This window comes from Astatotilapia calliptera, chromosome 19 (assembly GCF_900246225.1).
Source record: "Astatotilapia calliptera chromosome 19, fAstCal1.2, whole genome shotgun sequence".
Taxonomy (NCBI): Eukaryota; Metazoa; Chordata; class Actinopteri; order Cichliformes; family Cichlidae; genus Astatotilapia; species Astatotilapia calliptera.
This window is the reverse complement of record NC_039320.1, coordinates 14338213-14352376: the sequence shown is the minus strand read 5'-3', so window position 1 is coordinate 14352376 and position 14164 is coordinate 14338213. Positions and strand designations below refer to the sequence as shown.

At 39.3% G+C, this 14164-nt stretch overlaps 1 protein-coding gene across 2 annotated transcripts; it reads right to left on the bottom strand.

The window, feature by feature from the left end:
• Nucleotides 1-1273: 1273 nt before the first annotated feature.
• On the bottom strand, nucleotides 1274-13195 carry LOC113011702 (potassium channel subfamily K member 5-like). Of its 2 annotated transcripts, XM_026151375.1 has the most exons (7): nucleotides 13131-13195; nucleotides 10950-11023; nucleotides 10680-10790; nucleotides 9097-9211; nucleotides 6382-6548; nucleotides 6116-6284; nucleotides 1274-2111 (listed from the first exon to the last, which is right to left on the bottom strand). In XM_026151375.1, the coding sequence occupies exons 3-7, from the start codon at nucleotides 10770-10772 to the stop codon at nucleotides 1849-1851; spliced, it is 807 nt and encodes a 268-aa protein (XP_026007160.1). In that variant the 5' UTR covers nucleotides 10773-10790; nucleotides 10950-11023; nucleotides 13131-13195; the 3' UTR covers nucleotides 1274-1848. The 2 variants fall into 2 exon arrangements, with proteins under 2 accessions (XP_026007160.1, XP_026007159.1); XM_026151374.1 differs by having other exon boundaries at nucleotides 10680-11023.
• Between the last annotated feature and the right edge of the window lie 969 nt (nucleotides 13196-14164).

Here is a 14164-nt window from a genome sequence, read left to right as displayed (position 1 = left end):
CATTAGGATACTGACCGATACTGTATGCTGTGCTATGGCAGCATAGAAAGCATGAAAGGAAGTGAGGAAACCAATGTGTTTTGGTTTGTTTGCCTTTAATTTGACAGTAATTTCCCTCCGCACTTTGTATTTGTTGCTTTGCTTCTGTTTTTAACAGCCAGTTTGTACACTATTGGTACAGCGGCGCCACCTAGTGGACATAGACATAGATGTGACTTGCACCCATACTCATGTTTCGTCTTTCTAATCACTTTTATTTCCATTTAAAATGAAGTGAAGACAAGATGTGAAGGAGAATTTATGAAGAAGTTCAGAGAATCTGACAGTACTTTCAGAAATTTCCTAAATTATACTGACATATGTCCGCTGTGGTGAAGCTACAATACCCTGAAGATAGACTAAAAAACCTTACCGTGCTGTTTCATGCAGGTCCTACAAACATTTCATAATTAAGGTTGCAACTTTACAGAAAAAGGAATAATTTTTCTGAATAGCTGCTCATGTTGTCCATTCATGTTCCTAATGGAAAGGTTATCCAAAGCAACTCCTGCTTTCACAAAGGACTCCTGTTAGTGAAGTCTAAAGTTACTCATGTCTGTAACTAATGCAAACTAAATCATGGTGACCCTTAATTTTACTCTGATTAGCAATCTTAATTTACAGAATTGAATAAAGTAAATCAGTTTTATTCACCTATGGAATGGATTAATCTGTCCAGCTTTAATTATCCCTACTGATATTTCAGGGTAAATTAAACTCAGTGAGGAAACTTCCTAAGACTGACTATCTGAACCTTGCCCAGATCCCAAGAGGTAGACTGAAATGTGACATATCTAAAACTAAATTCATGCAATGAACCATGCCCGTTGCAGGTTTTGCATTTAACAGTAAGGAAGATTATATTTTATTTAAATGCAACTTTCCCATCTCTCTCCCTCAGTAAATAAACACATTAAGGATCTAAAGAAGCTAAAGCTTTTTGTTACATTGTTCTGTTTGTATTTTTATATTGCCTTTGACCATCCAGGCAGCTGTTAAAACCGATGGTAACTCTTACTTCCTCTTAATTCCACAGTATAGAAATTGACTGCAGCTGCAAAAAACTAACAAACAAACAAAAAGGATTTTATTGTAATTAACAGCATCGATCACTTGTCTGAATGCATTATGAGGCGGTTGTTGGAGGGACTTCTGTTCTAAGAGTAGAATAACTGTGAACCTCAGCAGTTAGAGCAGTCTGGCAGACAATAAGGAAAAGCAGAGCAGGTCCCTTTTAATAAATATTTTTAATTTGGTTTGGAAGTGTTAAAACAATACTTAAGACAAAAACTTTTTACACCTTGACAAATGAAATAAATTTTCCTTCTCTTGCTCTTCTGTAAGGCCAGTTAATTTACTTCACTGTATTTTATAACCTAGGAAATTCCACCACCTCTTAAAATATGCTGAATAATAATAATCCCCAGGCCTCTGTGGGCCACGGAGTCCCTATACCATACAAAGTAGATCATTTTAAAAGACTGTGGCTTTGACTACAGCCAAGCTGGTGCCACGGAGTCGGTAAATGACTTGTGGTCAGCTAATTAAGTATAGGAAACAGGCTGACTGTCCTGTCTACTAGACCACAGACGGACAGAAGTGCTGAGTCCTTCTCTAAACTTTAATCTAAAGGGTTTTAGATTAACAAGAGGCACTTAAACAGTGCGTGAATGCTGCTGTCACATAAACCTGACTCATCAAAAATGAGCCAATAGTTTAGTGGCAGTTACGGAGAAAATGTCTAAAACTGACAAACAATAACTCAGGCACGTATCAAATCACCACAAACAGATGTAGGTAACTCTATAACTAGGTGGACTCAGTAACTGGAGGCTGGGTGATCTCGTCTTCCTCCTCCATCTGTGTCTCTGGGTTTTTATCAGCTGTACCGTCTGCCTCATCCCCCTGTTGATTATCATTCTTTTTGAACTGCTTTTTAAAGTAGTTGTTGAGCCGCTCCAGGATTTCGATTGAGTGGTTGATAACCAGCGCCAGCCAGGCCATGCCAAAGAAGATCCACGAGGCTATGAGGAAGCTGTACCAATCTGGGTAATATTTGTCTGGATTGCTATCTGGAAAGAAGAAAGGATTTGGGGATTTTACAAGATAAAATTCAGTTTGAGTCGAGTATACAAAACAGATGTGATCAGAATGCGATCATTTCTAAAACGTGGCTTATACTTTTTCAAGGTTTTCTCACTGTGCACCACTGAACCACTTTTCCTAAATCACTTCTTAGAAGTCCTCTTCTAACTTCCTCCTAAACGATGTCCCTGGATTCCAGAGAAGAGAATCAACTTGCATAGATGCAAATTTGATAAGCAGGGTGAAAGGTGAGCAAAGCGTGCTCAAGTTTCTAAACGTAAAATGGGACCCGGAGCTTTCACCTATCAGACTCTTCTCCTGTGTATTAAGTTTGGATCCAGAAACTCTACTCAGCTTTAATATTAAACTCAGATTTTTTTTTCAATAAACCTTACAGTTAGAGCCCTAAACCATCCGTCAACTATTCTTTTATAGGCTCAGACTGATGCATGACTTAATGTGATTCACAGAGTTCTTCTTCTCTCACTTGTTTTCATTTCCAATGTGTTTATACACTACTAGGGCATGCCAGTACATTTCTGTTGTTTCTCTTCCCGTTAAAAGGGAAAATTTAGAGTATTCAAGTTGGCTTTATAGTGATAGTTTTTAAAAGCATTAGCTAACTCCTTAGCAAATGATAGTTGAAGTGGTCAGTTGCAATATTGATCCTGGCCCATAATTATTATGTTGATATAGGAACAACACCAACACTGGGATGTTGATGTGTCTCATATCCCCGTGTTGATGTTGTCCCACATCATCCTAATAGTATTTGGGTTACAGTTCACTATTAATACATATACTATATGTATTATCTGTCATCCACTTTGCAGAGGTGTGGACTCGAGTCACATGACTTGGACTCGAGTCAGACTCGAGTCATTAATTTTATGACTTTAGACTTGACTTGAAAAAATGTTGTAAGACTTGTGACTTGACTTGGACTTTTACACCAATGACTTGGGACTTGAATTGGACTTGAACCGGTTTACTTGAAAAGACTTGATATTTCACCCCAAATATAAAATTTAACACGCATATTATATAGAGATTGAAAATGTGACGTCATTCACGGGTAGAACCGCAAAGGATTCTGGGAACTCGTGGCAAGCGGTAGTAGCGCACGCAGGCTTTCAATTAAAATCAGTCACACAGCGATAAAAAGAAACACAAAAATGTCAAGAAGCTGTTGTATTATTAACTGCAATAGCCGGTCGCATGACAGCCACGGGAAGCCGACGGGTAAAGAGATCGGTTGTTATCGGATTATGTCGTTGAAGCGAAATTGTTCGAGCCATGTTTCCGAAGTAACAAAGAGGCGACTGGATTGCAGCCATTCAAAGACCAATTATAACGTCCCAGAACACTCCAGCTCACAGGTTAGTCTGCTCCAAGCATTTCCACACAGGTCAGTCTGCTGTTGTAGTTAATGCGTCATTTTTCTTAACATAATTGGTGATATAGGTTACAAGCAAGTCTGGCGCTGAACAGAAATTGTCGCGCTATGCTCCTTTGTTTATTGTGCATGAATAGTGAATTGTCCTGACACAATATTGCGTTTCGCTTCTGTTATTATGGTACATTGACAAAAACATATACTTTTATTCACAGGATAAAACAGGTTTTTTGTATCACTAATTGCCCAGTGCGATTACAGCATACAGTATTATTGTCACTGCTACATTTCTGTGATGGGTACTGTTAGGTATTTTAGTACCATGGGAGCATTTACTGGATATTGTTTTATAGTGACATTATACAGGAAAACTCTGTCATTCAATAAGGCCCCTTTGTTTTAGTTATTTTTCTCTTTGACCCAAGAATTGATGTGTGAGAATCACAGGCTGGTACAAGGTTGAAATACCACAGAGATCACTCCCTCAGCTACATTAGTTTCTTAATCTTTTAGACGCCTGTTGAAGGCCAAATGGTTTGTTTCAGATTTCACTAATGAAAGAACTCTTCGTTTTGTGCCTTGAAAATATGTCGCTGAGATAATCACAATTGTAGCTGAACTGATACACTACACAAAGGATGCTTCTTCACCCAAGGGCAGGAAGACGCTGCCTTATCTTGGTCTGTACTGGTTTAAACTGATAAATCTGCTGTCTCATGAATTTTACCCTCTATATAAACTGTTGTACTTGTGAATAAAGTTGAGTCACTTTGGGAAGACAATCTAAAGCAGTCTCTGTTTTCTTGTTCTCCCAAGCTGCTCCCGAGCTCGTACTAACACGCTGAATGGCATGCTTGAATATTACTTGAGAATATATTTGACTGTGTTACAGACTAAGGGACATTCTCTGCTGATAGGTGAAGGTACATTCTCTGCTGATAGACGTCCACGCCTCGAAGGAAGTCGATCCACGGATTAGGCCCTGGAAACAGTTTCCTTCAGGTACCAGAAATTATTTCCACTACTAATTAATTACCGTTGAGCTCAAAGGTCCTATTAATAAACGGTTAACGAATGTGTATTTATGACGACGATTTGTGAGACTGGTAAACTTATGATACGTACGATGGTCTTTCGTTCTACACGGTGCATTTCAAGGTCCTGTACCCATCCGTCGGTAAACTGTACCTGGGCTTGTTGCAGTGACCGGAAGTTACTAAACTTCATGAGTGTATGCACTCACTCCAAGAACCGTATGATTATAAATATGCATATAAATATGCTACGATGAGATAGCTGACTTCATCTAACTAGCAAATGTTTTCCAGGCTACGTTGGTGATTCAGTTTTTTTTAATATGTATGATATTTTTGTCATGCGATTTTAAAGCCTGTCCTACAAGCGCATCCAAGAATAACATGCAGCTTATCTCAGAACTGTCGGTGAAAATTATTCTTGGAGCTAAGTTTAATTGAGCTGCATTTTAAAGAGGTGCAATTTCACAATTTGTGTATATTTTCTAAGTTCACTATTTTGTCATGTGTTGAGAAAAACACAGATTAAAAAATTACATGGTCTAATATTTACATTTAGCATAACTGCAACATGCTTTTTTTCGGGGGTTTTTTAAAGACTCGAAAGGACTTGAAATTCAAAGTTTCAGACTTGTGACTTGACTCGGACTTTTACACCAGTGACTTGAGACTCGACTCTGACTTGCCTGACATTACTTGAGACTTGACTTGAGACTTGAGGATAAAGACTTGAGACTTACTTGAGACTTGCAAAACAATGACTTGGTCCCACCTCTGCCACTTTGTATTGGTAATTTCTTAGAGTGACTGATTTAGCCAATGAATGAGTTCGAGACTTCCTGTTCTGGACAGCGAATGCAGATGACATTTTTTTAGAACTGGAAAGTATAAAGATACTTTACTGGTTATCCATTCCATTTTTATCTGTGCACAAACAAAGCCTGCTCAAACAGGCTCAAACAGATTAGTCAGTAAAACACGGACTGCAAACAGGAACCCAGAAGCTCCAAGTACCAAAGATCTGGTTCCTTGCCAACAAGAATTCTGAATATACAAGTACAGAATTAATGAAATGATATCTGTGAATGTTGATAAAAATTATGGAGTAACAGTTTTGTTAAAATTATAGGCGGATGTTAGAGACCCAGTGTTGATCAGCAGTGCTGAATGATTTTAAAGTCAGGCCACTCTGACTCTAAAGTTAATATTTACCCTCTGCACACGTTTGCCTATGATTTTACCATCAATGTCAATGTGTTAAAATAGGACCGGAAGAGGCCAAGAGGTGCATACAAATTTCACACTAAATATGAGACCTTAAATTGCGAAATCAGGTATGACTTTCCATTTTTACAGGCAATTCTATCTTGCAGAAACCGAGCAAATGCTGACAAGTCTTACGTAGGACTGCTATTTAAGCTCCCTTAGTCTGCCTGGAGCTGCTGCTCAAGTGCAAGCTGTTTTAGTACTCATCTACACCACAGCACTTCTTTTTTCATGCTGTTTCTTGACTCGATTGGTGTCACGTCTGTTCTAAACAAAAAACACAATTCTGCTTTACCTGCCACAAAATCTCCAAAGCCGATGGTGCTGAGGCTGATGAAGCAGTAGTAGATGGCCTCTGCATGTGTCCAGTCCTCTTGCTGCTTGAACACAATCATGGGCATGATGAAGAAAAGAACCACTCCGCAGATGTAACATACAAAGTGGATGAAAAAGCGGGTACATGTCTGCAGCAAGACATGGGAAAGAGAAGCAGTGTTAGTCATCCTCTACAGAATAATCGCTCCTTTTCAAAAGGTTTATCTAAAATCAGGACATCCTTACTTTTCGACTAGTCTTTTTCTCGAAGAAGTCTGAGATGTTCCTCTCTATGGCTAGGATGTACTTGCCCACTCTGTTGAGAACCACAATGTTGAGTGGTATACCGAAGAGCGCAAAGAACACGCAGAAGATCTGGCCACCTGTAGTGCTGGGACATATGTTCCCATAACCTGAAAAACTTTAAACTGTTACTGTGGTGGAAGGAGAATGGTACTATGGAGGGGTGTACTGCATTGTTTAAAGCAAACCTTTAAAGTTATAGTGTTCAAAATATCACAATTAGATGTCTGTAGATCGCAGTCATATCGCAAGTGCAGGGGGCTACTGTACCTCATAAAGGCATGTTTCTACTGCTATCTTTGTTAAAAAAAAAACAACAACATTTTTTGTGCACACTATATTTGAACATATTTAAATAACACTTACACAAACTAATACAGTCAAATATTTTAAATATTTTTTTGGTATTTTAGGTTTCATTGGTAGTGAGTGCACTCAGATAACAAAGTGACTCTAGACCAGATCTGCCCGGGAGTTTTCTCTAAGTTGTCGGGCCACTTTTTACCTCAGCTGTCAATGCCGGGTGAGATGCTCAACTAGTTACACGATCAGAGGCTATAAAACTTTGCAAAAGGAGTCCAAAATGAGTCAGTAAAGTTAACGTCTGCCCAATGAAAGCGATACTAAAATGGTAAATAAATGGCCTGTATTTATATAGCGCTTTACTAGTCCCAAAGGACCCCAAAGCATTTTACACAACCAGTCATCCACACATTCACACACTGGTGATGGCAAGCTACATTGTAGCCACAGCCGCCTTGGGGCGCACTGACAGAGGTGAGGCTGCCGGACACTGGCGCCACCGCGCCCTCTGACCACCACCAGTAGGCAACGGGTGAAGTGTCTTGCCCAAGGACACAACGACCGAGACTGTCTGAGCCGGGGTTCGAACCAGCAACCTTCCGATTACAAGACAAGCTGCCAACTCTCCACGATCGACAACTTTTCTGTTGTTAAGTACAGCTGTTAGCTGCAGTGAAGCCGTCTTTGACATAGATCTTACATTGTTGTACTCTGACACTTCATGAATAAACTCTCATACAATGTGACAATGTAATCGATCTGTTTCTCAGAGAGAAAGTGCCTATAATATTAGCAGGAATAACATTAGCTTGCAACCAGTTGTTGTTATTGTTTAGTGGGCTTCTTGTCAGCTGTCTGGAAATCGGACAGTCACATGCTAAATCTGCTGACAATAAGTAACAGCGAGAATTTCAAGAATGAATGCGCACATGTAAGCAGGCTGTCATGTATTAGAGCCCTGGCTTTAGTTCAGGAGATCAGGCTTGAGGTGAGGAGGTAGAGGATGACATTTTACCAAGATATTGGTAGCACTGTCCCTTTCCTTCACATTTTTGCTTCTTTGGTGAAGAGGACCCCTTCACTTTTCTTTATTTTTACTACTTTCTACACTGTAGATACATACTGAAGACATCAACTATATGAAGCAAGATGGAATTATGTATTATGACAAAAGTGATAAAAACTGATAGAAAGATTATATAAAAACTCATATGGCAGGAACCAATAAGCTAAGTAAAGAGGAACCACCGTCCATTATTACTTTAAGAACTGCAGTTGCAAAAACCATAAGCGCTACGATGAAACTGGCTCACATGAGGTTAGCCCCAGGAAAGGAAGACCAAGAGCCACTTCTGAGGATAAATTCATCTGAGTCACCAGCCTCAGAAATCACAAGTTAACAGCACCTCAGATCAGAGCCCAGATAAATGCCACATAGAGTTCCAGTAGCAGACACATCTCTACATCAACTGTTCAGAGACTGTGCAAAACAGGCCTGTATGGTCAAATAGCTGCAAACAAACCACTATTAAGGAAAAGTAAAGAGCAGAAGAGATTTGTCTGGGCCAAGAAACACAAGGAACGGACATAGACCAGTGGACATCTGTGCTTTGGTCTGATGAGTCCAAATTTGAGATATTTGGTTCCACCCGCCGTGTCTTTGTGCGACACAGAAAAGGTGAAGCATGGAGGAGGAGGGGGTGATGGTGTGGGGGTGGTTTGCTGGTAACACTGTTGGGGATTTATTCAAAATAAAAGGCACACTGAACCAGCATGGCTACCACAGCATCCTGGAGCAACATGCCATCCGATATGGTTTGCGTTTAGTTGGACCATCACTCATATTTAAACAGGACAATGACCCCAAAACATCTCTGGGCTGTTTAAGGGCTATTTGACTAAGAAGGAGAGAGATGGAGTGCTGCACCAGATGGCCTGGCTTCCACAGTCACCTGACCTAAACCCAATTGAGATGGTTTGGGATGACATTAACTGCAGAGTGAAGGCAAAAGGGCCAAGAAGTTCTCAGCATCTCTGGAAACTCTTTCAAGGCTGTTGGAAAAGCATTTAAGGTGACTACCTCATGAAACTCATTGAGAGAATGCCAAGAGTGAGCAAAGCAGTAACCAAAGTAAACGGCAACCATTTTGAAGAATCTAAAATATCAAACATGTTTTGAATCTTTTCATACTTTTTTGTTTACTATATAATTCCATATGTGTTCATTCATAGTTTTTAGCCTTCAGTGAGAATCTACAATGGAGATAGTCATGAAAATAAAGGAAAAACATTTAACATTTAAATGAGAATGGGAAGAAAATATATATATGGTTGTTCCCTTCCCTCATAGCTGACCTATAGTTGTGACCACAGTGGCAGCAAACACAGCTGAGCTGGTGAATTTCCAGAAGCCGTCTGCCGTGTAGTTTCTTTTCAAACTCAGGCCCACCTTTGATGTGTCTTTAACAACCTGAAAAACAAATTAACAATAATAGAAGTAATAACTATAATAAAAATAATAATGCCCACATTTTTATCTTGGTTTTCACTAGTTCTTGACCTGACAGGAACATTTCCCATAAGATCTTATGAGTCACAATTACGTAACTGCTTTGCATACTGGTCCACCTTGTTAAAGAGGTATTGAAACACAATGACCTTGCTATCAGACAGAAAGCAGCAGAAGGTAAATCAATAAGAATATAAGTTAAAATTAAGATAAAGTAAAAAAAAAAAAAGATATGAAATGCAATATATATATGTATATATGGCAAGAATGGAATAAAAACATTAGCAACTAAAAACAATCAACAAACCAACTTTACAAGCTGTCTGCATTTGCTTTGACACAATGCAAATCAAAGCAGCTTACATCAACAGGCAGAAGGTTTCAGCCATTTATTACATTGTGATTACCATTTCTACTCTTACATGCAGTATAATATTCATTTTTGAGGACAACTTTCTACCTTTAAATTAAGTTTATGAGTTTCATGGGGAATTGAGTATAGAATGTAAAGCTTCATAAATGAAGTCTGGTCAAATTCACAGGCAAAGCAAGTGCAGCTGGGAATGTCTGAAGGAGCTGCTATTTGCATGTAAGCTTGTTTTCCTTGTCACATGAAAACATGTTTATAACTCAGGCTCATTTTCACCTGTTTTGACCCATTACTGTTGCCAGTCACTTAAATAATTTACTGAAGGTATAAAAGACTGAGCACATAAACATCCTGCACATCTATTTTGAATGTACTTTTTCGAATTACCCTCTTCAAAATGTAGGTAATTCAACTTTCACCACCAGGGGGCAGCGTTTTACCAATGTGTGCTCAGTTTGATGGTACAAACGTTTTAATAGCTCTAATAATATTTTATCATACCTATACAATTTTCCTTACCCATGACAGCAATTGTAAAACATTGCAATTAACTATAGATAACAATGACTTTTATCCATACAGGAGTAAAATAAAAATCAAACAAACAAGCAAACATGAACAAAATATAATTATTACGTATAGTTACAGTGTATTGATTAGTGTAAAATTACCACAAATTACCGTCAAATTATTGTAACAAAAAACATAAAAATGTGTTGAAGTAAATTAACAAATTTATGGTAGGAAACATTTTCAAAGTTCACAAACAACATATATCAATATATACTAAGCCAGTTTAAGCATATATTTAGATCTAATCACTGAATAGTTCCAAAAAGCAAACTGTAATAAATTAGTTCCTTCTGTCAATGTATTCAATGTTCCACAATGGTGGACTGTCGCCATAAAGGAATATAAAAATGCAAAATCATTATGGTTGTGGTTAAGATGTAAATACAGTGGTAGAGAAAGCTGCAGAAAAGGTCTATCAAAACGCGCAATCATAAATTGCAGATATGTATAGAAAGTTTGTTTCATTTCCACATTTTTGTTTCTCACCTGAGCTACGGCCTCCAGGCCAGCTTGGTTGAGACATGGGTATGTGCTAAGGAGCCTTTCTTTTTTTTCAAGCAAGTAGCTGACGTCCTTCATTCCGAGGTCTCCCTCCAACTTCCAGAAAACCACCCCACCGATCAGCACATATGCCACATAAACAAAGCCGAGCACAAGAATGGAGGGGATCTGCATCAGACTTAACTTTTCCTTTACTCCCATCTTGGCAAATGTCTCAACCTATGCAGCCGGGGACAGACACTGCTCAGGCTTTACCTGCTTTTGGCTTCTCGTGCTGCATTGCAGGCAAATGAACCTCCACCTGTGCTACTGTTTCAATCACACCAGGCCTGCCATGCAAATCCAGAAGGACAAAATAAGAAAAGGCACATGACAAAATCTTAATCTTAGCATTTCAGACCAAGTATGTAGAATTTGCTGATTCATTCTTTTTACCTTAATATTACAGAGAATGGCACAAATGGTAAATGGCCTGCATTTGTATAGCGCTTTACTCAGTCTCTAAGGACCCCAAAGCGCTTTACACTACATTCAGTCATTCACAGATATGATAGTTCAAGGTTGTGTGCTTGTATGGCTGTATTTCAACATGTATTTAATAAAACTACGGCAATTTTACGATTGGGGGGGGGGGGGGGGGATTTCAACACCATGCTTTTATTAGAATACATCAAATTTAGCAAAGATACAATAATGGATTTATTTAAATCTACTTAAGCTCTCACAGTGCATTAAAAATACTTTAAAAATTGGACATTGAATTCTGCTTTCCCCCCTGAAAAGTGAAGACGTCATAAAACTGACAAAACTGCAGTTCCTTTAATGGCCTCTTGAAGCTGTCTTCAATCCCCATAGACTCCCATGCTAAATTCTCAGTTCACTTCAATTCAGTTTTATTTATACAGTGCCGCATCACAACAACAAACACCTCAAGGCACTTCAGATTGTAAGGTAGACCCTACAATACAGAGAAAACCCCAACAATCATTTGGCCCCCTATGAGCAAGCACATTGGCGAATGTGGGGAGGAAAATCTCCCTTTTTAACAGGAAGAAACCTCAGTCAGAACCAGACTCAGGGAGGGGCGGCCATTGGCCGCGACTGGTTGGCGTGAGAGTAGGAAGACTGGATAAAAGACATGCTGTGGAAGAGAGCCAGAGATTAATAACAAGTATAATTCAAGGCAGGCAGGTCTGTTAACACATAGTGAGAAAAGTGGCTAAAGAAGAAATACTCAATGCATCATGGAAACCCCCCAGCAGCCTACGCCTATTGCAGCATAACCAAGGGAGGATTCAGGGTCAGCACCTAACTATATGCTTTAGCAAAAAGGAAAGTTTAAACTTTAAGTAACTTTAACTAAAAGTAGAGATAGTGTCTGTCTCCTGAATCCAAACTGGAAGCTGGTTCCATAGAAGAGGGGCCTGAAAACTGAAGGCTCTGCCTCCCATTCTACTTTTTATTACTCTAGGAACAACAGGTAAGCCTGCAGTACAAGAGCTAAATGCTCTAGTGGGGTGATATACTATAAGGTAATTAAGTTAAGATGGGGCCTCTATGTTTAAGACCTTTATGTGAGGAGCAGGACTTTGGATTCAGTCCTACTTATTTCTTTAATATGTGCATTGAAGGACATATCCTGGTCAAAAATGACTCAAAGGTTCCTCACAGTGATACTGGAGGCCAAGGTAATGCCATCCAGTGTAAGCATCTGGTTAGATACCATATTTCTAAGATTTTCAGGGCCAACTAGTTTAACTAATTGGTGTGTGCTCTCTGGCTTCATGGATAGACAAAGTTGGGTGTCATCTGCAAAGCAGTGAAAACGAGAGTTTGATCCCCGGCACGTGTGGTGCGGAGTGAAAAACCCGGTTAGACACATAGACACCAACAGGTTGGTGGTGTACCAGGGGTTTCTGTTTAAGACTACGCTTCCTCCTTGCCGTCAGTCAGCCATCCTGCTTCCCCGGCTGCTCGGACAGTCTGTCGGGGGTCAGCTAGCGGGGCCTACGCTACCTCCTGCCTTAACGGCTACAGGGGCCTGGCTAGCTACGAGTTTTTCAACGGTGCGAAGCCGAGTCTCCAATTCAGTGAACCTGGCCTCCAGAGCTGCAGATAGGCTACATTTATTACAAGTATCGAGGCCGATGATTAACTAAACATCTGACACAATGAGCAGAAGAACAGACAGGTGAAGAGGCCATGCCGCTAACGAGTCGGCTACGAGCTAAGGTAAGCTAGCGAAACCCTAAAGACCAGTGAGTGAATATTGTCAACATTATTTTGCGAGTGAATACACAGAGTGTGCTGCTAATTAAGCACGTGGAAATTACACTGTGAAATAAGAAGTTATCTGTATCTGTTATCTGTAAGTTTTTTAATTAAATTGCTACACAAAAATACAACTATGTGCTGAAACAGGAAGTGATACTCTACCGTAGAGAGTGACCAAGTGACAGTGCCACCGTGCGTGGAGGGGTGATCATAGCTTATTTCTACGATCGATTCGATTCAGATTCACAAGGTCCCGGTTCAATTTCATTTGAATCGGGGAAATTTTGCCCCAGACAGTCAGAAATATTATAATTCTGATCATTTATCAGGACATATCCATATTTTTTTATCTATAAAAAGAAAGCTGACGCTTGCGAGACTTTATCAAAGGTGAATGCATCACATCAGATGTCTTTGTGTCAAAGTAACTGAGCATAAAACACAGAAAAACATGGAGATTTTCCTGGCCTGGCTTTTTTATAGCAGATAACCACCTTAAAATTTTCTGCAGTAACATTACCTGATGCTGCTGAAGTGAAGCAGAGCAAAGTTACAGAGGTTTAATTAGAGACACAACTAATCATTTTGCAATTTCATGTAATTTTAAAAAGTTTGCATTTCTTCAGTATTAAACAGCAGAAATGAGACTTTTTTTTTTTTGTCAGAAGTGAGTTAAAAAAAAAAGCGTCCGACAGCGCTGTACATAGACTGGTGGGTAATAAGCAAGCGAATAATGCAGAAAACAGAGATTTGACATGGGAAACTGTTCTTGAAGTACACTGAGAGGGAGAGAGAGAGCTGTGCATGAAGTGTGATTTTTATTTCTTTATTTATTTTTATCGTGGTGGAAGCAAAACATCAAAAGTAAGAGGGAATTCACGACGATGTTTACAGTGGGATGCAAAAGTTTGGGCAACCTTGTTAATAGTCATTATTTTTCCTGTATAAATAGTTGGTTGTTACAATAAAAATGTCAGTTAAATATGTCATATAGGAGACACACACAGTGATATTTGAGAAGTGAAATGAAGTTGATTGGATTTACAGAAAGTGTGCAATAATTGTTTAAACAAAATCAGGCAGGTGCATCAATTTGGAAAATAATGACTATTAACAAGGTTGCCCAAACTTATGCATCCCACTGTATGTGAAGCGAAATGTGAAGAGTAGTTTGGATCTTCTTTTGCTGCTGGTTC

Excerpts from the sequence above, each read along its gene's own strand:
- LOC113011702 (XM_026151374.1), bottom strand. The coding sequence starts at position 10,895 with ATGGGAGTAAAGGAAAAGTTAAGTCTGATGCAGATCCCCTCCATTCTT. Across the intron at positions 6,549-9,096 it reads CACTGTGGTCACAACTATAG|GTTATGGGAACATATGTCCC; the intron begins GTCAGCTATGAG and ends AAAGTTTTTCAG. Across the intron at positions 6,285-6,381 it reads AGAAAAAGACTAGTCGAAAA|ACATGTACCCGCTTTTTCAT; the intron begins GTAAGGATGTCC and ends GTCTTGCTGCAG.